The sequence below is a fragment of the Vicugna pacos genome, chromosome 34, assembly GCF_048564905.1.
Source record: "Vicugna pacos chromosome 34, VicPac4, whole genome shotgun sequence".
Taxonomy (NCBI): domain Eukaryota; kingdom Metazoa; phylum Chordata; class Mammalia; order Artiodactyla; family Camelidae; genus Vicugna; species Vicugna pacos.
Window position 1 is genome coordinate 19,573,481 of NC_133020.1, and position 23,537 is coordinate 19,597,017.

General features: G+C 49.9%; 1 protein-coding gene and 1 long non-coding RNA gene across 6 annotated transcripts in view; one reads left to right on the forward strand and one right to left on the reverse strand.

Annotated features, from left to right (window-relative positions):
* Positions 1 to 3,268, forward strand: part of PARP11 (poly(ADP-ribose) polymerase family member 11) — a 30,037-nt gene extending 26,769 nt beyond the window's left edge. For all 3 annotated transcript variants that reach the window (XM_006210836.4, XM_072954277.1, XM_072954276.1), the window contains 2 exons: positions 1,129 to 1,280; positions 2,798 to 3,268. In XM_006210836.4, the coding sequence (XP_006210898.1) occupies positions 1,129 to 1,280; positions 2,798 to 3,114 (469 nt within the window). In that variant the 3' untranslated portion in view covers positions 3,115 to 3,268. The remainder of the gene's footprint in view (positions 1 to 1,128; positions 1,281 to 2,797) is intronic.
* An 8,045-nt stretch (positions 3,269 to 11,313) lies between these two features.
* On the reverse strand, positions 11,314 to 14,964 carry LOC140691271 (uncharacterized). Of its 3 annotated transcripts, XR_012066845.1 has the most exons (5): positions 14,700 to 14,964; positions 13,934 to 14,123; positions 13,045 to 13,213; positions 12,368 to 12,746; positions 11,314 to 11,580 (listed from the first exon to the last, which is right to left on the reverse strand). It is a non-coding gene; the product is annotated as an uncharacterized lncRNA (long non-coding RNA). The 3 variants fall into 3 exon arrangements; XR_012066846.1 differs by having other exon boundaries at positions 11,314 to 12,746; positions 13,959 to 14,123; XR_012066844.1 differs by having other exon boundaries at positions 11,314 to 12,746.
* Between the last annotated feature and the right edge of the window lie 8,573 nt (positions 14,965 to 23,537).

A 23,537-nucleotide genomic window follows, 5' to 3' on the forward strand; every position in this document is an offset into this window, starting at 1 on the left:
GGCTTCCGTGTCCGGGTCGGGTGGCTGACTCCGAGTCACCCCGATCACAGGTGGGCTTGCTGTCCCGCGGAGCCTGACACAGACACGCTGAAGCCGGCGCTGGAGAGCTGTCATTTGCAGAGGTGGCGGGGGAGCGGGTGCCTTTTGCTTTCTCAAGTGTCTTTTTTATGAGATAGTTAAAAATGAAAATGCAGCAGATGGTTTACGGACATCCAGGTACCTACCCATCAGATTCGACATTTTAACATTTGTGGCAGTTTCTTCATCTTTGTATCCGGGCCTTTTTAGATACAGAGCATTACAGTTACAGGTGGGTGTTCCCCTCCCCCCGCCCCCGCCATCCTCCTTTCCTGCCGAGGCTGGTGTGAGGCCTTCTTGTCATGAGCTTTTTGTATTTCTTTTACCACGTGCGTACACCTCTACAGTAACGTTATTATCCTGAGCTCTGTGTCTCTTTCTGCAACGTTCTTTTTACGTTTGACATTATTTTTCAGGAGTTATCTATGTTAATACCTGTAGAGCTAGTTCATCACTGTAACTTTCATGTAAAAATATATAATTGTTCTTTTTTCGATGCATTTTAGGCTGTTTTCAGCTGATTTGTTTTTTTACCATTACACTAAATCCTGCATTGAATATCTTTTATGTGCTGGAAGAGATTTGTCTGTTGGGAAGAAGGTTGAACTGGATGGCTTAATGCCCCTTCCAGCCCTGAGACTCAAAATTCAAGACGCAGGGCGTGGTCCCTGCTCAGAGAATTCACTGTTGAAAGGCCCTGGGCACTAGGCATGATTTGTGGTTTGTGGTGTCATTTTTAGACGTCTGTAAACCTTGGCTGGCTTAGGCAGTCAGCCACCTTTACTACGACCGAGCATCGTCTGCGATAGCGGTAGTTTTGGGTGTAATTTTCAACCTTAAGTGTCAATGTTAACTAATAATTTTTGCTGAGATGATTTACGTGTCCAGGAGCATTTGAGATTATTTCTTTTCCAGAGCTATTTGCCCACTTAGGATTTAGGTTAAAGAGCTGTGTTCTGTTTCCTACTGGGCGGTGCTCCTTGAAGAACTAATAGTGCCCCGTAACAGTGTTATTTCTGTGTGTTTTGTGTCTGTGTGTTGTGTTTTCAGGAAGAAGGCTCAGCTCAAGAAAAAAAGAGGCGTGCCTCAGATTAACGAGCAAATGCTGTTTCACGGCACCAGCAGCGAGTTTGTGGAAGCGATTTGCATTCATAACTTTGACTGGAGGATAAACGGTATTCACGGTGCTCTCTTTGGAAAAGGTAATAATTCCCAGAATCCTGGGTCCAGTTTGGGTGCTCGGAGAGAATCTCCTCTCCTGAGAGAGCTGATGGTGACCCAGGGGTTTGAGAGTCGTTAAGTTCCAAGTTGCCGGCCGGGTCCCCGCGCAGCCCTGGAGCTCCTGGAGCCACTCCCCGCAGGTGCCAGGTGGAAGGAGGACTTGGTGCAGCTCTGCCCACGAGGCGCCTCCCCAAGTCCCGGGCCCCCTGACGGGCGGCGGCGTGCCCGTGGAAGCTGACTTCTGCATTACGTTTAACTTCCATGGATAAGTCCCTTCCACGGAGAAGCCTGTGCACCAACTGCTTTATGTCGAAAATACAGAGCGCTGTAAAGTAAACTAATCACTGCGTGCGTTGTGCGCAGGCCTCGGGGCTGGCAGTTTTGTTTGTTTTGTGTTGATGTTTAGAAAAATGACAGGTAAGGACATAAAAGAACAGGAAGGGATAATGGGGGAAATCCTCTGCTTTTCCCTGACTTTGTGAAAGTCCGACTTCTCCAGACTCAAGCCAATGAAGGAGAGAGAGGAGGGGAAAGGTGAGGGTGGACAGTTAACTGTCTGGTCCTGACTGTGGACCTTACCTCCAGCAAGAGAACTGGCTGCCACTCCAGATCAGGAGGTGCAGCATTTTTTAAAAAGTGAATTACTTTCAAAAATAACTCCTGCAAAGACCATCCCACTTAGTTACCCGTAAGAGGGTCAGAAAGGTGTTACATAATTCCCATCGGATTTGGGTAATATGAGGCTTTGCAGTTCACTTCCAGAATTTTTTAGGGTGAGTATTCCCTTGATGAGGTCTGTCTCCTGGGTCTGCCATTTCAGAAGAATCGGTCCTTTGTCAGGTTTTCGTCTTTAGGCAGAGAGCCAGGAAGCGCGCGTTCTTTAGGGACGTTCAGACGTGAATAACATTGCACTCTCTTCCGAAATCTTCTGCACATGGGGCTCTGTTATCTCCAGAAACATTATTGAACTGTTACCCTGCATCATAGAAATGTGGTTTCTGGGGTTTGAAATCATCTCTGCAGACCCACGTTTTCACCGTGCCCTCCAGCGTTTGGTGTGGCTGTTTGGAGGGGTGGGTGGCGGGGTGAGAAAGGGGTGGAAGGAAACAGCAGTGGGAGCGCGGTCCAAGCAGTCACAACGCGGAACCTGCCACTTTTAATCACGGAAAGTGTCCACAGCTGTCTTACTTACTGGATTTCTTTTTAAGCCTTTTTTTTGAAACACAAGTCTGGGAGCTACCTTTTGGTGGGGACGGGGGATGGTGTCGGTGGTGGGGACTGGTCTGTAGTAACCGTCCCAGGGGCAGGCTGCGTCCCGGCAGGCCATAACAGATAGATTTCTATTCGTTTTGTTAAAGCCTGCAGGCGAGGAGACCCCGCATCTGCTTCCGTTACACCCTTCCATGTGTCTGTCCCCCGACAATCACGGCGTTCGTGCTTGTGTCGCACCTGTCCCCCTCGGAGTAATCCTGGCTCTTCGGGGCCCTTTCTTTTTAAGGAACGTACTTTGCCAGAGATGCTGCTTACTCCAGTCGCTTCTGCAAAGATGACATAAAGCACGGAAACACGTTCCAGATTCACGGCGTCAGCCTGCAGCAGCGGCACCTGTGTCGAACCTACAAATCCATGTTCCTGGCGCGTGTGCTCATCGGAGACTACATCAACGGGGACTCCAAGTACATGCGCCCCCCTTCCAAAGACGGGAGCTACGTGAACTTGTACGACAGCTGTGTGGACGACACCTGGAACCCAAGGATCTTCGTGGTGTTTGACGCCAACCAGATCTACCCTGAGTACTTAATAGACTTCCATTGATCTCACTTCCACGTTTCAGTGGTCACGGACATTCCGTTCTTTTTCCGCAGGGGGATTTGATCTCCAGCTACTAAAATGTTAATTAGCTGATGCTTCTGAAGCAGATAAGAAAGAAAAAAGTGGCCTCCCTATAAAAAGACACGCTGACGCCGTGGCTGGTTTTTTGTCTTTCTGGTTTTGTCCATTACGAGTCGTGTTTGTTCCTTGTGTTTGTTAGCGACGGACACCGACGGGGAAGACAGCCCTCGAAACTGAACCAGCCGAGTCACTCTGAGTCTTGGAAGTTTACGGGTGTCTTTTCAGGGTCAGTGTTTTCAGTCCAGATAGACTTATTCCTATACGTGTCCAAAAACTAAAAATACAGACATGAACGCTCCCCTTCAGAGGAACCGGCCCTTTGTAAATTGAATTCTGAAACTGCTGTCCACCCATCAGCACGTGGCTTTGTTGGTCTTCTGAAGGGGGCGTTTAAAACCTCAGAGCAGCCTGACTCCTGAAGAAGTCAGCAACGAGAGCCTGGTTTGCAGGGCTGCCAGACAAGGCAGAAGGATGAAGCCGAGACCGGGTGCCCTGCTCCGGCTGCCTCGGATGGCGGGCGGGCGGGCATCAGACTGCCTCGCTCTCACCATGCACTCCTGTCTCCCAGCCTCACTGACACCCGCAACAGCCCGGAATCAGCCTGCACGTCACCCACCAGAGCTCCTGAATTCTCGCCTAAGACTGACTGCACGAGTGTTTACTGCAACCTCCAAGTGAAACTTTTATTTATTATTTAAAACATTTATTTTCCCTTTGTTTCAGGTCCCTACAATGATTGTCAGACATTGTAATCTGCTCCCCCCCATAGCTATTCAGCAATGAGTTGTAAAATTCACACTTCTACATTTTATCTCACTTGATGATTTTATTTTTAATGAAGGGACTGAGGACTGAACCCAGGACCTTGTGCATGCTAAGCACACACTCTGCCACTGAGCTACACCCTCCCCACCATCTCCCCACTTTGAATCACTGCAGCAAGCATGGGATGCTTGGAACAAATCCTGTTTATTCTTTTGAGTAGCAATTGACAATCTGCTAACTCTTGAAAAGTTAGGTACAATTCATAAATCGTGCTTAGTGGAAGTTTGTTTCCCCGTTCTGTCTGTGTTGCTGTTCTATTTTAAGGAGGAATAAGTAATGTCAGAACAGCTTCCTGCCCCTGAAAGTATTCCAGCAGAGGCTGGACAACAACTTGGCAGAGATGTTACACAGGAGTCCAGGTGTCAGTGGAGGAATTGGCCACAGGATTTTTAAGAGCTTTTCCAACCTAGATTTTCTATGATTCTACCTAAAAAAAAAAGAAGAAAAGAACACTGTCTTTTTTGGAAAACCTTTTCTAACTCAGTTTAATACTAAATTCTCGCTCCATTATCCTCTCCTAGTTTTGGCTGGAAGGTAGTGAGGGTAACTTAACTTCTCAAGAAAAACCCACGTTTCTGAGGCTCAGCTCCAGCATGTGAACTGGGCAGGCGTCTAGAAATGATACAAATACGGAGCATGGAGCAAGATTAGGTAGTTCTTCAACTGCCCCAGATCCCCAGGTTCTCCGCAGAGCCCACGATACACGTGATTGTGCCGTGGAAACTAAGTGGCACACGGCACACAGGGAAGGCATTCCAAGTTAACAACAAAGACTTCCTGACTCTGATGTGCAGACAGACAGCCGGTTTAGATGAAGGGCACGTTTTGGAGGCACCAGGATGCCATAGTGGAAACGATGGCGGGAAAGTCACCAGGCTGCCTCGTGAGACACAGCACACAGCCACTCCCAGCTCGCTCACAAAAATCCTGTTAGAGACATTAGGATTTCAGACCTTGAAAATCTTTTTCTTCTACTTATTTGTTATTTGCATACCAAAAAATGTTAAAATAGCCCCGCCTTAAATATGGCTATCTTTTTTTTCCAATTTAACTTGTTTGCCTCTCCCATCACTCGAATGGGATAACTTTGTAGCTTTCAGGGGTTGTTACTCTGTTAGACACAAGCAGGTCCTACCCCAGGAGGCTAAGAGCAGGAGGTTGAAACTTGCGAGGCACCCTGCGTGAACGCTGACCCTCACTGTTGGCCCCCCTGCTCACGCGGACCTTGTAAGAGAGAATGTAGCGCTATTCCTGAGAGCGTTCTCCAGCTCCCCTTGAAAAAGAAAGAGCGGATGTTGATCGACTTTTAAAACAACAGCATAGAGTTAATGGATGTTAGAGCTCTTGTTTTTGGTCAGTAGATTGAGCTGAGGATCGTATTGTCAGGATGTCCCGAGACTGGAACCAACCGTTTGCCGTGTTTTCCTCTGGTCATCACGTGGGGTGTGGAAGGGGGGCTGGAGAGACTATTCCAGATCCTCGAATAAATGATTTTCAGATTCTGCAGGAAAAACAGCTGATCGTGGCTTTGCTTTCTCGCTTTGGTAATAGCAGCCTTGGGGTAAAAAAAGAAAGTGTTTATAAGAAACAGTCTCCTAAATCTTTTACTTGCTAACAGGAAGGTTTTGCATTAGTGCCGCTTTCATTTCTGGACTGTTCCAGTGAGGGTGGTCAAGTCGTGGGAGCCGTTTTTGACGTAGGAAAGTGCTGTTTCCCACGCAGTGGCAGGTCTGGTTGTCTCTACCCCGTGTATTTATGTCTGCGACGTCTGTGTTCCCACCCTGCATGATTTAAACCTAAGTTTTCTGCTCAAACTGCATGGACTCTGGGAGTCTGCAGCCTGTAACTCTCACGGAACCGACTTGTAGGCGGGGGCGGTCTCTGGGTCTCCGAGTGAATCACGGGCCACAGCTGATCAAACCGCCCGTGGGGAAAATCGTTTCCTCCGCGCCTCTGAAAATTCCCGCAGAGCCCGAGACCAGCTGCCTTTGCTCCCGGCGGCTCCCGGCTCGGAGAGGAGCAGTTCGAGGGGCGTCTGCCTTCACCCGAGGTCTGCAGCCTCAGCCCCTCCCGGTGTGTGCAGTAGTTCCTTTTGGAGGAAGGTAGGCATGTCGCTTAAGCTTTAAGCTTCTTCTGGCCAAACATCTTAATTGTAGCGCTGGGAGAAATGCAAACAGAATGAGCAAGGCCTACCCGTGCACACTAGCCGAGTCTTCCGTTTGCTACAGCCATGTTTCAGTCTGTCTAAATGCTGGACTATTTCTAAGGCTCATTATGATGAAAAGTCAGCTGCACTTTGCTTGATGATGTAGAAAGGTGACAACCTTACAGAAGTGTGCCTAAGCCGTCCGGGTATCTGAGGTCACCTCCCAGGTTGCAGGAACTGCGCCAGAAATGACCTTGCGGTGAGCACTCCTGGTTGTGGTTCCGTCCCAGACCACCTCCCCGGCCCCAGGTAAGGGTGCTTTACTTATTTGTCAGAAATCATTTAATCTGGCGTAAAGCGATCCATTTGCAGATGAAGTTATACATTCTGGACTAGTCAAGAGAAAAATGTAATGAAAAACAGCCAGGAAGAGGAAAACAAATCCTTGTCAAAAATTATTTTTGATCAAAAACTCGGCGAAGTGATTTTGCTGAGCATCACCCTCCCCCTGCACTAAATGCAGGAACAGGTTTGGTGAAACACGCCTCCCTCCCTCACTTCCTGTGAATAATTCGATCGTGTTCCTTGGGCACCGCTGGCGGAAGAAAGGGCCGTTTTGAGAGACTCGGAGGTACACGGCTGTCGGGTCACAGCGTGGGCAGGGTGAGTGGTGCGCCCAGGAGAGGCGCCCACAGCTCCTCCCTCACCTTCACTTTGGCGCAGAGGGAGGTTTCCGAGACCCCGGGCTGAGGCAGGTGTGGGAGCTGTTTGCAGCCCCTCGCCCCTCGCGGGCTGCGCCATGCCGGAGCATCCCGGGTCGGAAGGTGTGCTGCGTGTTCCCAGCACCTGGCGGTGCCTCCCTGCTGTGACTGACGCCAGCCTCCTGCTGGAAGACGCTGCAATGCTCTCAGCTCTAACGGCCTGGCGCTCACTCCTTGGCCCCGCGGGCTGTGAACTGGGCTCTTATTCGAACCTTCTCACTGTGCGGCTGTGTATCTAAGAAATCAGCGTTGGTTTTACTTATTTTTAAGTGGCTTCCCTCGAGAATGGGAAACAGGGTTATGCCAAAGGCATCTGTGTTCCCTGCTGCTTTTTAGCTTTGCTGGACCCTCTGCCACGGAGAGGCTGCACACGAGCTGATCCTGACCCAGGCTTAGGCTGACCCCACTGTGGGCAGTCAGCTCAGGGCGTGGGAGGGGGGCAGACACAATCTAGACCTGAATTCAGGCCATCTTTACCATCTTAACCGTAAATCCAGGTTGTGCTTCTGGTATCTTCCTGTTCCTTTTTCATACCTTTCCTGAAGGGCTCATTAGCTTTAAAGTCTCCCTGGGGAGCACGTGGATGCTGCAGGCCTGATCAGTCCACATTTGATTAACATTCTTAGAGAGTCGGTGTTTGAGCCGAGTTCCTCCTCTTTATTCGTTAAGGAAAAGATCTGGCGCCGTCTTGGGAGCGCTGATCTGAGTTCTATTTCTGGGTTTGCTGCTTGACTCCATGTGACCTTGGATGACTTACCAGAGGGGGAAGGTTTGCTTGTCAGAAGGCGATTTTTTTTTTAATGTATTTATTTTATTTTGTGGGGGGCGGTAATTAGATTTATTTATTTATTTTTAGAGGAGGTACTGGGGATTGAACCCAGGACCTCGTGCATGCTAAGCATGTGCTCTGCCTCTGAACTATACCCTCCCCCTTGGAAGGTGACTTTTTTGAACAACTGACCAGGCTCTTGTTAAGAAAAAAGACCTGAGCGAGCTGGTGGCCGGATTTCTCTGGGCAACGCCTGAACGGACCAAGGATGGAGAGGCAGGAGTTAGGGAGAAGAAGCAAAAGGGATTGACCCGGCTCTCCCCGGATCTCTCCTGCCACGGGGCCCGGTCCCCTTCAAGTTCACAACCCCAGGTTCCTGGGGTGGAACGGCAGGATGGAAGCATCCTGAACCATCACAGGAGTGACAGGCTTTACCAGACGGGAAGCTGAGGCCACTTGGGCGCCTGTGACAAGGGGCTCTCACCTTTCCTAGGGAATCAGAGACGGCTTCCCTAAGGGACCTGTAAAAGGATGTTTGGATGCAGAGGCCTGGAAGATGGGCCTGTGTAAATGAGGTGATTCGGCCACACCCAACTACGCCCCCAGGCTTGCGGTGGGTCAGAAACAAGGTGTGGGCTGGGGGCAGACTGAGCGCTTTTTATCATCACAATGAAGGGGACAGAATCAAATCCACTTAAAGAACCAGGATGTGTTGCCCTTCTTGTCTGCACCTGGCCCCAGGGGTCGGCCTTGTGGGAGTCAGGCCAGGGCCGGGGGAGCACGGGGTCGGGTGGGGTCAGGGCGGGGTGGGGGGGGGCACGGGGTCAGGAGCAGGGCCCCCGGGCCTTTCCGCATGCCTTGCTCCCGTACCTCCCTTCTCCCTTCAGAGTCCTAGTTGTCTGAAGCTGGGGCTCTGGGGTCAGATGGTGGAGCTGAACCCTGGCTCCACCCCTTACCAGCTGTCTGACCTTGGGGAGGTAACTTCTCTGTGCCTCAGCTCCTCATCCACAAACAGGGCCAGTGACAGTGCCTACGATGCGTGACGAAATAACGCCTGAGAAGGGCTTAGGATAGTGCAGGGAAACGCGGTCAGGTGTCAACAGCCAAGACCCTCCTCTCTCAGGAGGCGCTCTGCAGCCACGCAGCTCTCACGGGTCTGGGGCTCTCACCGGGCCCGCGCGGCCCTGGGGTTAAGGGCGCTTTTCCCTCTTTGCTCACTTGGCCCGCGCCCTTCGGCCAAGCGCCCAGGAGCAGCCCTGGGGCTAAGCGGGTCGGGTGCACGGGGAGTGGGCCGGCCAGGGGCTGGGGGCATCCCAGGAGGAGGGGCTCAGAGAGGCCTTCTTAGGGACTTGGGGAGCATCTCCGGAAGGGGGTGGGCCCCATACTGGAGGCTGTCAGGAAGCAGGTATCTCGGTGGGTCTTCTCTGTAGGGAGGGAAGGCTGGCCCGAGGATAGGCTGTCCTTTGTAAAGAAGCGGCAAACACTCATTCTGGCTGAGACGGGGGCTGTCGGTGCCCAGCGGGTGGCACACTGACCTTATTTTCCTCTGTGCTTAGACAAAACTATGGCGTGGCCTTGTGCTGCCTGTGTCGTCACAGTCTCCTGGGACGCTCTCCTGGGCTGTGTTCGCCGAGGGCGTTTCCATCCAGGGAGAGGGAGGATGACCTGACCGCGCGCCCGGCCAGCTCCTCAGCGTCAGGGCTGCTCGGCGTTTCCTTCTCAGCCTGTTCAATAACAGTTTATTTGTCTAGTTTTCTGCCTCCAGGGAAACTGTAAGTGAATGTAGTCACTCATCCAACAAAACATTAGCTGAGCATCTATATCTGCTACACGCCAGGCTCTGCGCCGGGCAGGACGCAGCGTCCAGAACCCTGCCTCCAAGGAACTCAAAGTCAGGCGTAAGAAGAAATTTATCTTTATTTTCTGTATCTTAGAACCACTTTATTCTTGCTTGTGCTCAGTAGGGATGTGGAACAGTCACAGTGTCCCATCAGAGAATTTGTTGATTACACATAGATGACACTTTTTAAATTCCGTTCTTCGTTTTAACTGGTACAGACCTCCTATACCCTGATCAACCACTTTATGGGTACAATTTAAAACTGCAACTTCAGGAAGAGATTGAAAGATCGTCTCTGTCAGTCATTTTGCTGGTTTGTTTTTGCTTGTTTGTTCTAGGCAATCCCTGACTTTTTTACGCAAGTAGAGTTGACTTACGACGTTGTGTTGGTTTCGGGTGTACAGTGGAGTGATTCAGTTATGTTCACACACACACACACACACATTCTTTTTCAGACTCTTTCCCATTGTAGATTATTACAGGTTGCTGGATCTAGCTCCCTGTGCTGCACAGCAGGGCCTCGTTGTTTGCCATTTTGCTAGTTTAAATGCCTTCTTTGACCTGCCCTGCAGGAAGTACTCCAGCCGGCCTGGACACTCCCGAACGGCCAGCGCCATCTCCCCCCAGGCGGGGCTGGAAACTCAGCGTGACGGTGGGTCTGCCACCCGTCCCCGCCTCTCCCACCCCGCGGGCCGTGCCTGCCCGGCGAAGGGCTCGTGCGCAGGCGCCCTGCGTGTTCCCTGCAGCACCCCGCGTGGTCCGCGCACGGAGGGGGACGGGAACTCAGCGTCCTCACCTCTCCTCACCTCTCGGCGCTGCACTGACTCCTCTCATAATTTTCTCAAAAGAACATTCTAATTCAGCAAACAGTTCCGTGCTGATTCCGTTTTCTGAAAGGCTTCGCTGCCTCGGGCGACTCTGCCTGGCTAGGGGGCAGGGACTGCCGCTGGGGGTCCGAGCTAGGGAGGCGTCTGGGCGGGAGGTGCGGTTGAGGGCGACAAGCACCAGGTGGCGCCATCTCCCCCCAGAGCCGGCACCGCGGACGCGGGAGCCGAGCTCCCGGCTGGAAACTTCAGAGAACGGAGTGCGAGGGCCCTCGGGAATCGGCCCGGCCTCCTCCTCGGCCGCGAGGTGCGACAGCCCAGCCGAGTCCGCTGGGGGGGGGGGGGGGTCCATCCCATTTGTATGAACTGCCGGGAAAAGCGGGCCCGTTTCCGGCAGTAAGCGCTTCGCGTGCTCCGGAGCCCGGCCCGTCGGAAAGGCCTTGGCGAACCGCCTTTCCCCGCGCTGCCACGTAGCCCCCGTTTCCTTCCTTCTCTCCTGTGGGATTTTACGTCATCCAGCAAATTGCGGGGTGCCTCTGCGTCCATAGCTACGGAGATGGTTACTCTCCGAACCGTGCCTCCCCAGGCACGGAACACAGAAGCGGTCTCCGATCCTGGGACCCCCTCCCACCTGTCCGGCTCCTGACGGGCGCACGCGCTCCCCGCGGGGCTGCTCCGAGTCACTCTGAAGTCACCGAGCCCCGGGCTTCAGCGTCCCCGTGGGCACAACAAGAGACTCGGCTTCGTGCAGTTGTAATTGTCACCGCGAGGACCGGAAGGGCCGACTCCTGGGTCACCTGCCGGTGTCCGAGCTGGCGGAGACCCACACAGGCGTCGGGATCACCCCACACGGGCCGGTGATCTGTCTTTTCGTGTGACTTGGATGTGATGCGGCTGTATGTGCCTGATCTTGGCATGACAGCCTCCATTTAAAAAAATACACGTATTACAAGGTCAACATTTAAAAAACACTGTGTGTAGGTAGCAAAGCCCAGTTTGCTTCCGTCGAGTTCTTGGAGAACAGCAGAGAGCCAGCCCTGCGCACGCCGCCAGACAGGGGGCCGGCGGGTGAGCTGCCTTCTGGATACCTCGCCCAACCCGATGTCAGCGGAAGACTTGAACAACCGGGAGGAAAGGGTATCAAAAGACAAGGAAGCTTAGTGGTTGATGCAGAGGAGGAAAAATAATTTCCCGTCTCCCTTCGGCGTTCCTGGCGGAGACCCCTGTAATGACAGATTAGCAAAAGGAAAGCAGAAGTTTATTGACATGTGGACCTCATGCACACAGTCGCTCCTAGCAGATGGGTTCCAGGACACCACCCCCATCCCGAAATCCCCAGAGGCTCGAGTCTCTTGTGTAAGACAGAGAGGCATTTACCTATAGCCTACGGAACCCTCCTGTATACATCAGATCATCTCTAGAGTACTTGCTATACCCAATATAATGTAAATACTGCAAACATAGTTGTGACCACAATGTAAATTCTACATAAATAGCTACCAGCAGGTGGAAAATTCAGGTGTTGCTGTTTGGAACTTTCTGGAATAATCTGGAATTGACCGTATTTAGGTGCTACATCAGAAATGGCAAACACAGGCACCCCCAGCGCGGGCTGCCTTGGGCCTCGGGCGCTGAGGTCTCCCAGAGTTTTGTGCTTTGTGACCACGTATGATGGCTTAGGAGACTCCTTTTAGAGAGAGTTATAAACGCCCTCCCTGCGGTGACAGTGTAATTCACCAGGGAGGTATCGTTTCTCAGCTCGAATAAGTCGGCCTAAAGCAATTGTCCACTGAAGGTTTGTTACTACATCGCCGGAGAAGACTGTGCAGCGACCCTCTAGGGCAGGGACTGACCGGCTCTAAGGTGGGGGCTGAAGGGGGAACACGGGTTTATTTTTGGTGACGCTTGGTTTCCCAACACTATCATCCTCTATGCTGAAGCGATGACAGGGCAGGAGGGGCTGGAACTTGGGGCCCCGGTTCTGAAAGGATGTCAGCTCTGGGAACACACCCACTGAACATGCACTCCTTGGAGGGTGAGGCCGTTACATCTGTACCCAGAGCAGCACAGGGTGCTGATCAGCACCGCGGACTCTGAAACCAGACAGCCTGGGGTCCCATCCAGCCAAGCAGTCACAGGCTGCGTGGCCGCTCTGTGCTGCGGGCCCATCGGACAATCGGCACCGGCCCCCCAGGGCTGCTGTGACCGCCAGCCGGGTTATTACGGGTGTGTTAGGACGCAGCCTGGAATGATTAGGTGCCTGAGCGCTAATGCAGTGGGTGCCTTCGCCTCCCGGGCTCAGTGCAGGTCTGTGACGAGTCGCGCTGCTCACTGCCTGAATCCCTGCCAAGTTTCGTTGCCACTGGATCGGAAAGGCAGGGGCACCTGTCTGGAGAGAAAAAACTGCAACTAGGTGGAAATATCTTTCTTTGCGGTTCTTGTACCTGCCCTGACTCTCTTGGGTCAGGGAGTCAGGGGTGTAGTCCTGCGAATTTGCAAGGAGCTGGAGGCTGGGGAAGGGAGGGGCACCGAGTTCTCAGACAAGAGGAGCAGCTTCTGCTCTGACAGTGCCCCGGTCCACGCTGTCAACCACACTGAGTTCCACCAGAGGGCGCCCTGGGGTGGAGGCCCCTGAGCCCTGAACTGCTCACCACCTCCCAGGGGGGTCTCCCTGTTGGATGTCTCACCTGCTGACAGTGGTCTAGTGTGTCTGTACCTCCTGGAGCCTTGACACTATCAAGTGTCACCCCCTCTCCCAGCCTTCTTCATCCTCTTTCCTGTAACCTCAGCCTCTGGTTCAGAATTATGTCAGGCATGCAGAGACAAATATCCTATGATACCACTTGTACGTGGAATCTAAAAAAATGACACAAATGAACTTATTTACAAAACAGGAGCAGACTCATGGATATAGAAAACAAACTTATGAGGGGAGGGTATAGCTAGGTGGTGGAGCCCATGCTTAGCATGCACAAGGTCCTGGGTTCAATCCCCAGTCCCTCCATTAAAAAATAAACCTCATTACCTCCCTGCCCCCTGCCAAAGTAAACATAGTTAAATAATACAATAATAAATAAGTAAATAAAATATATATTAAAAAAAGAAAACAAGCTTATGGTTACCCAAGGGGAAAGAAGGGAGGGATAAATTAGGAGTTTGGGATTATCAGATACACACTACTATGGACAGAATAGATAAACAACAAGGTCCTGCTGCAGAGCACGGGGAACTACAGTCAATAGCTTGTAGTGACCTGTAATGAAAAAGAATATGAACAAGAATGTATGTGTGTATAACTGAACCACTAAGCCGTACACCAGATATTAACACAATGTTGTAAATCAACTCTATTTCAATTTAAAAAACATGCAAATATTTTGCAGTAAAAAAGAGAATTATGTTATGCATCAGTTCAAAATATTTAAAGATCGTGGTAAGTGTGATTATATGATTCCTGGGAGGGGGCGGTCTGGTGGTCTCCGAAGCGTGAGAGCTGTAGCTCATCCACTCAGCACCAGCCTGTCTTTGCTGTACGCGTTTGGATGAGTGTGCCCCCGTACAGATACACACACTTGCCTGTAATTTATGTGATTACACTCACCTGCCCTTCAAGCTGCGACGTGTGCACTCGCGTTGCCTCCCGCTGTACAGTGCCTTGCTTCTCCTGCTGCCCGGGGCCTCTGGCTTTCTGTGTGCCTTCTACGGTTCCAACATTGTGGTCTCCAGGACACTCACCTGACACCAAGTGTGAGGGGCAGTTCAGTGCCTGGAAGTGAGAGAAGCATGCGTCACGTCTGGTGTTCTGCTAGCGCGAGAATGCGTTCTGTTTTCCAGAAAAGATGGACTCTACCGGCAGATGCACGTGCCACTCCCACCAGGTGTGCTCGCTGACCGCGCCGCGCGCACGCCTCGGCCTGGCATCTGGGAGGCGGGGGCCGCCCTCCCGGGACTCTGCCCCCCAGGCTCCCTGGTCCTCGGGGAAGGAGACGCTGCTTCTCAGCCTTTATCCCCGCCCTCCCCGACAGCGCCCCGGAGACAGGTAGGCGCTGTCGATTGAGTGTGTTGGGGGAAGTTGTTTGGGGGGGACTGTGTGTCTTACTTGCGAGGAGCAGGTGTTTCTGCGTCTCAAGGGAAGAAAGGGGGAAATCATATATGAGAACCGGAACTGGAGAAATACCAGGACTTCAGCAGGTGTAAGACACCTGCCCCCCTTCTCTCTGCTCCAGCGTCTCTCTCACGGCAAGTTTTCTCAGCTCTGCGTATCTGCTCCCCTTCGCTTTGCTCCTCACAGATCCCCCCTCCTCCGCGTTCTCCATCCTACATCCCGATGGGCTCAACTCACTCCTGCTGCTCCGCCGGACAGCGGGCTTCTCGCGGGCCGCCTCACGGGTGGGTGCCCGGTCCACGACCGGGCTTCCTCGGCCCCATGCATGTTCATCTAATCAGTGGCCACTCCTCCCAAACAGACTGCCTGGCCACGCTGCTTTGACGGGCGGAAGGCGGGGGCTGCGGGCCACGCAGCTGGAGGCAGCAGCGAACGCAGCAAGATCGGCACAACCGACCGCGGAGCACCCCCGCAAGAGGGCGCTGCTGCGCCGCAGCAAGCAGGCAAACGCCGGCAGCCCGGCTCCTCGGTGACCGTCTGCGCCGCGTTTGTTTCAAGCCCTTCACACGTGGCCACTCAACTCACCGTTTATGACGCAGCGTTAGGGTTGCCGGATTTCGCAAAGGCGAACACAGGATGGATGCCCGGGCAACATCCGGGGCATACACGTACCAAGGAATTGTTTGTTGTTTGTCTGAAATTCAAATGTAACTGGGCGCCTTGGATTTTATCTGGCAAGTCTATTCAATCCCCATTTTACAAATGAGGACACTGAGGCACAAAGAGACAACCTGCCCAAGGACACGCAGCGAGGAAGTGGCAGAGCCAGTCTGGCTTCATCTCCTGTGCCCTTAGCCTGTGCTAAATTGCCACGTGAAACTTATGTTAGCGTGCAAACTCTAAAACAGAGAGTCCTTTGTGCAAAATAGAGTCCTTTATTCAAAAATGAAAATCAAACACCAAAGCATACTTAGATGGTTATCACTCGGAGTCCGGACAAGAGTGGAAGTCATCTTGTTGATTATAAATTTGATACAAAGACTTGTTGACTACACACACACACACACACACACACATATTTTTTTAATATAGAGACTGGTGGACTAGGTAGGGGTTGTGTACAATGAAGTGGGGTCCAAGAGAACTCTAAGGCATGGAGGGTCAGTAACTGCAGGAAGGGAAACATGAACAAGGAAGGAACTTCGAAATTCAGGGTAAAGAGCCCACACGCATGCTGGCCGCAGAACCCGGCAAGAGTTTCCCATGTCCCAGGAACACACTGCCTTCAGGGCAGTGACAGTGACAAGGACACCACTACTGAGCTGTCAAGGCAGCCGGCTGCCCCTATAAAATGCCCCTGGGAGGCCAGCGTGCAGACAGAAGACCAGATAGTGCAAAGGAGAGAAAGAAAAAGGCCCTTCTTTCTCTCCCAGCCCTGCCTGGTCCCTCCCGCCCTCTTGGTGTCCAAAATGCGCATCCGGCCAGCTGGCATCGAGAATCAGAGCCTGGCGGGGCCAGCTCCAGTGTTACAAAGCAGGAGAAAGACGCGAGGTTTGGAGCTGCAAGACATTGAATTAACGACTGGCACAGATGGGAAGTACATTTTTCACCCCAAGAATGGAAAGAAGCCCAAAACACCATCATGCAATAGGGGGATAGATTGACTAAGAGAGGCATTTGCACTGAAAAAACCAAAGGTTTGCATGAAAACATCTCTTGGAGTGGAACTCTTAACACGCGGTGTGCCGCCGCCGAGGTGTTGGTGAGCAAGACAGGGCGCGATAAAGCCGGTTGTGGGAAAACATGCAGACTGTTGAGGGGTTTTCAAAAAACTGAGCAAGTTCCCAACACAGAGTTAAGATAGCTGAGAAATTCATTCTATAAGAAGTTGAGTAAAAAAGTCTATCATTAGAGGGTAGATTGTCCTCGAGGGGGGAGCCTCTTTAGTTATTACTGTCAAAAGCGGTGATAAAATTTTACTCTGCAAAATAGCATTTACTCTTAGCATTTCTGGAGAGTCCAAGACTGACATTTGTAGGGGCTGGGGTGCAAACGTGGGGAGTGGGGAAGACCCCGCTCCCTGCGAGAAGGGAGTGAGTCCTAGGGTGGTGAATGGGGACAGTTCTGCCCACGTGATGAGAGGAAGAAAGTCGGGCATCCGTCCGGTCACCAGCCTCCACTCCGGAGGTGGTGGCCGTTGCAGGCGTCAGCAGCTCGCCTCTCTCCACGCAGCCGGGACTCTCCTGCTTCCATAGCGGCTCCTCTAATTGCAAAGTGTCCTCTCTGATTTGCTTTCCAGACAATCACGTCTGTCCCCACAAGTGCTGACTCTCAGCCTGGCTTGAGCAAATTGAACCCATCACTCTTTGAAATGCCCATGCTGCCAAGGTCAGTCCAAGGGGTGCTCTTCTGTATTGGAAGCATGCGTCACCTCCTGCCACCCCAGCGGTGGCGTCTCTTAGTATTCATGGGCACCTCACCCCAGCTGCGTCTGGTCCACATTGACTGAGTCACACCCCCAGCCATCCTGTAGGCATGGAAATACCGCCTACCTAGAGCCAGGCTTTAAACTCACCCTCTTTAAATTTGAAATCAGGGCTACATTCTACTCCTTCTTCAAATATCTGAGTGTGTTTTAGAGAGTTTTGTGTTTCTAGTGCTTACCTGAGAAGCAATATAGTCTAGTGTTTAAACTCATGAACCAGACTTCCTGGGTTCAAATCCCGCCTCTAACGTTTACCAGGTATATGAATTCGGGTGAGATCTTAAATTCCTCTATGCCTGGCTTCCTCATCTATAAAATGAGTGTAATAATAAGAGCATCTATTTCAGAGAGCAGTGGTGAGAGTCAGTGCACATGAAGGAGACTCAGAGTAGAGCAGCTGTTTGGGGAACTTCCCTCCTGCCCTAAAGAACTAGAAGGAGAAGACGAGGGATAGGACTCAGATCCCAGAAAGAGGAGGAACAGGCTAGGGGAGCCCTGTGATGCCCCAGCTTGCCATCTGGAGGCAGTTCACAGGCTGAAACGCAGGGCGAGGGAATGCGAAGGAGTCCTGCAGTCTCATTCAGCTGATTGGAGCTCAGAGTTGGGGAGACTGAGGCAGCTAGAATTTGTGATGCAGAGAAGCTCCAGACAGCTGCAGAGGGGTCCCCTTGTCTGTGGCTGATGACCTGCGTTTGTGTGGCGCAAACCTCCACAAGGCAGAGGAAATCATCACCAGAAAAGAAGTAGGCTGAGCAATTCCCAGAGCTCACACAAGGCTGAGGGTGATGCCCACTGCACCAGCCAGAACAGAGGAAAGTTGTAATACACAGGACACTGAGCAGAGCTCTGAAAAGGGTCATCCTCTATAGCAGAGCTTTGCTCTGGACCCACTTTATTAAGCTTAAAAACAAGCCTTTAAAGGAACAAACATATCTGCTAATAACTTAACCATATTCCAAGACAAAATCCAACATTCTTTAAAGGAATACAACAAAATCCAGCCTGCAACATCATAGAATTCACAATGTTTGTCATGCAATAAAAAATTACCAGGCATCCAAAGAGGCAGGAAAATATGACCCAGATCCAGGAGAAAAATAAATCAATAGCAATAGATAAAAAAAATAAGAGAGATGAGGGAATTAGCAGATAAGAACTTTGAACAATTACAAATATGCTAAAAGATGTAAAGAAAAACATTAATATATCATATAAGAAAATGGAATATATAGTAAAGACCCAAATAGAACTTTTAGAGATGCGAAATATAATGTCTAAAATGAAAACTAAACCAAATGAGATTAACTGTAGATTGAAAACTGCGGGAGGAAAAACTAGAGAAGTTGAAGGCATAATACGGGAAACAATCCAGCTGAAACACAGAGAGAAAACGTTAAAAAAAAAAAAAAGTGAGAAGAGCAGAGCCTCGGAGGCTGCGGGGCTGCGGGACGGGGCTGTGGGGCTGCGGGGCGGGGTCAGTCCAAATATCTGTAACTAGCATCCAAAACAAGTGAGGAAAGAAACAGCACTTGAAGAAATAACAGCCTCAAATTTTCCACTATAAACCCGTAGACCCGAGCATCTTAACAAACTCTAATCAGTGTAAACGTAAGGGGAAAAAAGCACAATATCAAATTTTCAAAAGCAAGTGATAGAATGAAAAAAATCTTAAAACAACTAGAAAAGGAAAAAAAATAAAGACACATCAGTTCAGCAGAATAAACAAAGAATGGCAGCCGACCTACTGTCATAAATTACTCAAGCCAGCAGACGATGCAGCAACATCCTTGAAGCGCTGAAAGGATTTTAAAAATTCAACCTTGGTTTGCATAACCAGCGAAAACATCTCCAAAAATGGAGGCAAAATAAAGCCATTTTTTATGCTTAAAAGCCAAGAGAACCCATCACCAGTGATCTACCTTAAATAAAATCTTAAATGAGATTTCCAAGCAGAAGGAAAATGAGGGCAAAAGGAAATTTGGATCAATAAAGAGAAGTGATGAATGCCAAAGAAATCATACATGTGGGTGAGTATAAATATGTCTGTGATGATATTTTTAAATCTCTAAAGACAATTGACTGTTTAGAACAAAAGTAAAAAACACTCTATTGTAGAATTAATAAAACATGTAGCAATAAAATGTCTGACAACAAAAACACAAAGGAAAGAAGGGGGACGTGGGGGTGTCATGTTTGTTGTACGCGTCTTAGGCTGCAGGTGGAGTGTGATACTAGGCAAGGGTAGACTGTGAAAAATTACAGATAGATCCTGTGAATCCTGATCCTGGAGCAAGCCCTTAAAAAAGAGTGGAATAGCTAATAATCCAATAATGGAAACAACATGGAATTATAAAAATTATTGAATTCCCTGAAAAGAAGTCTAATAAAGAAGGGAAAAGGGACAAAGAAAAGATGAGATAAATAGACACTGGTAGCAAGATGGCAAACATAAACCCATGGAAATTAAATAAAATTGGCATGTCTAAAAACCTAATTAAACGTCAGAGATTGTCGCATTGGATTAAAAAAAAAAGCAAGAACCAACTCTATACTGTACTCAAGCAACTCACTTTGTATACAAAGACACAGGCTGGAAAAGATAGATACCAGACAGACACTAACTGAAAGGAAGCTGGAATGGCCGTACTGACAATGGAGACAGCAGAATTCAGAAGGAGAACTGTTATCTGAGGTAAAGAGGGAGATTCCATGGTGACAAAGGGGTGAATTCATCGAGAATACAGAACGACCCTCAATGTACATGCACATGTAATAGCAGAGACTCAGAATACACGAAGCAACATCTGAGGAGACGGAAGGAGAAATGGGCCAATGCACAATTATAGTTGGAGATCTCGGTGCTACTTTCTCAATAATCGATGAAACAAGTAGAAAGCAACGAGCAAGGCTGCTGTCAGTCGGTGCCAACGAACTGATACTTACGGAAGCTTCTACCCGGCAAAAGCACGACACACGTTTTCTTGACGCCCACGGGAACATTCACCAAAGCGGACCCGGTAATGGCCCACGAAATTAGTCTCAATACGTTTAAAATATTTGAAGTACTTGGAGTATGCCTTTGGCCACGACAAGAATGAAAACATAAATACGTCAGGAGAACCCAAGTACTTGCAAGTTAACCCACTTCTGAATAACCCACGGTCAAGAAAGAAATCAAAAAGGAAATTAGAAATTACTTTGAACTGAGTGACAGCGTGCGTGTTCGAATTTGAGAGAGGCAGCTGTAACGGCGCTCACAGGAAGATTTAGCACACTGAATCATCATACGAGAAAATTTAAAAGGTCTTTGAATTCATAATCTTATCTTTCACCTTCAAAACTACAAAAAGAAGAGCAAATTAAACCTGCAGGAGGCAGAAAGAAGGAAATAATAAAAATGAAATGATAAACTAATGACACAGAAAAGCAATAGAGAAAACCAATGAAACCAAAATCGGGTTCCTTTGAAGAAATCAATGCAATAGGTAAGCCTCTCGCCAGCCTGATCTGCAAAAAGAGGGAGCACGCAAGTGACCCACATGAAGTGAGAAGTCAGGGGTGTGTTTGGATCGAAGCGCAGGCTGGGGAGTACTGGCTGAGAAGAGATCTGAGGTAATTTTCGGGGGTGGGGTAATGTTCCACATTTTGACTGACATGTGAGTTACAGGGATGTACACGCCTGTAAAACCCATTGAACTGTATACTTAAGACCCTTCTTCCTTCCTCCCTCTTGTTCAGCAAGTGTTACTGAGCACCTGCTATGTGCCAGGCATTGAAAATGCAAATGACACAGTCCTTTTCTGTGAGTTCCAGCTAATAACAGAGATTGATGTGTACCCAGGAAATCAAACCATGATCTTAAGGTGCTGTGGTCAAGGGGCCAAGGAAGAGGAACCCAGAAGGGAAGGTTAGGTCTGCGTGGTGGGCACTTGTGTGCGTCTAAGGGGCTGGAGTCTCTCTGGGGGGCAGTGGAGAACCTGGGAGGCCAGCAGGGAGGAGGCGTGAGCACCCCTGAGTCACATCACGGTCACCCCTGGCCTCAGCGTGAAGGATGGATCGGGGCCGTGAAGAGCAGAGCCTCCTGTGCTGACTCTCTGCTTCCCCCGACCTGCAGGTGTTGGAAGGTCTCAAGGCTCCGTCCCAGGCCTTCTCATACCTGCTTCTCTTCCCTTCTCTGGCTGCCCCCGCCCCCTGCAACCAGCTGACCTCGCCTAGTCCCCGCTTTAAATAGGAGCTACTGACGCTGACCCCCGGTTTTCAGGCTCCAGCCCAGACCCCTCCCGACCCCCGGCGTCCTGTATCTAAAAGCCCTCTTGGCCTCCACCTGACCGTCTCAAACGCGTCTTCCCCCTCGTTTTTCGCAGCAGAGTAACTGTCACCCCCATCCACCGGTCGGCTGCCCGCCGCACACCGGGAGACGTCGCAGCTCCGCGTCCTCCCTAAGGCCTGTCCTGGCTGTTCTAACCCGGCGGCTTCTCGCTTCCTCAAAACGCGGACGCCTTGGCTGGTAGTACTGCTCCCACGTGCCGCCTGGTGGTTCAGACGTGCGGGCGCACACCTCGCCTGCCTCCTGCTGTGATGGAGGCCGGCGCTCGTTGGCCACCTCCGGGACCCCCGCCGCATCCCAGCCAGCCCCCTGCCCGTCCGGGGGGCGCCCCGGACGTCTGGCGTGAAATGAATGAGAATCAAGAAATGCGTGGTTAAGGAAACATGAGATAAGTAGCTGAGGAATTTTGGAGCCCTGGAAAACTCAGCTGGTGACGGGGTCCGGAGTGAAAGAGAAAGGCAAAAAGCAGGACAGGTGCCAGTTTGACCTCTCTTTGCAGGAAGCCAGCTGCAGCCGCAGCGAAATTCTCCCCTTAAAAAAAAAGCAGAGAAAGTTGGCAGAGGAAGTGATGACGTCAACCTCCCATCATTTCACAGATGTATCCCTCAAGTAAAACTCAGCAGTTCAGACGCCAGATTGCCCCCCCACACACACTCACACACATACACACACACTCATACACACACTCACACACACACATACATACACACACACTCACACACATACACACACTCACACACACATACACACTCACACACACACACACACACTCATTCCTGGGAGAGAAACATCAAGTACATTTTATTTTATTTTTTTATTGAAGTATAGTCATTTCACAGTGTGCCAATTTCTGGTGTCCAGCATAATGTTTCAGTCATACATATACATACATATGTTCCTTTTCAGATTTTTTTCATTGTAGGTTACTACAAGATATTGAATATAGTTCCCTGTGCTGTACAGTAGAAACTTGTTTATCTATTTTATATGTACTAGTTAATATTTACAAATCTCGAACTCCCAATTTATCCCGTCCCACCCCCTTTTCCCAACTGTAAGTATGTTTTCTATGTCTGTGAGTCCATTTCTGTTTTGTAGATAAGCTCAGTGTCTTCTTCTTTTTTTTCTTTTTTAGATTCCACATATAAGTGATATCATATGGTATTTTTCTTTCTCTTTCTGGCTTACTTCACTTAGAATGACGATATTCAGGTCTATCTATGTTGCTGAAAATGGCGTTATTTTATCCTTTTCATGGCTTAGTAGTATTCCATTGCATAAATATACCACATCCTCTTCATCCAGTCATCTGTCAATGGACATTTAAGTATGTTTTAGGTGCTTGGTAAGTATTCTTGGTGGGGCAAAATCTAGGTTATGCATGTATAAAGCACTGAAGTACATGTTAGCTCTTTTCTTGTGTAAAGGCCAAGATTGTAGATCAGATTTGCAATAAATGCACTTGGATTATCACTGGTGTCAGAAGTATCTCCATCTGGTGATGCTGAAACCTGGCACCCTGTCCCAGAGCTCTCAGCAGTGAAATCTGAGCGTCTGCAGACACCATGAGCAGCAGAAAAGGATGTGACTTGACTGGTCAAGTCTACACTGGCTTTGACTGGGGCCACCGTGCAGTCAGCCGGGGTCGGTCAGGATGTAATTGTCTGTATGGAGGAGGAGCTGGTCACCCTGGGCTTACATCTTCCAGAGCTCGCATCTCCCTTGCTGAACCAGTCCTGAGCTTCAGATGTGACTTGTACAGATTTATTGAGGTATAGTTTCCATACCTTACAATTCACCCCTTGCAAGTGTACGATTTCATTGCTTTTAATAAAGGTATAGAGTTGTGCAGCCATCACCACAATCCAGTTTGGAAACCCTGCTACCATCCTAAAATTGTTCTTAAGTTCATTGGCAGTCAAGGTCAGCTCCCACCCCCCGACATAGGTAGTCACTTATCTGCTTTCTGTGTCTGTAACTTGCCTTTTCTGGACATTTAATATATATGGAATTAGAGAATCATATAATATAAGCAACCTTTGCATCTGGCTTCTTTAAGCACGATTTTTTTTTTTTAGGTTCATCCATGATGTAACCTGCACCGATATTTCATTCCTTTCTGTCACTGAATAGTACTCCACGGCGTGGATATACCGCACTGGGTTTATCCATTCAGCAGATGGTAGGCATTTGGATTATCTCCAGTTTGGAGCTACCATGAATCATGCTGCTCTGAACTTTCACTTACGAGTCTTTGTGTGGA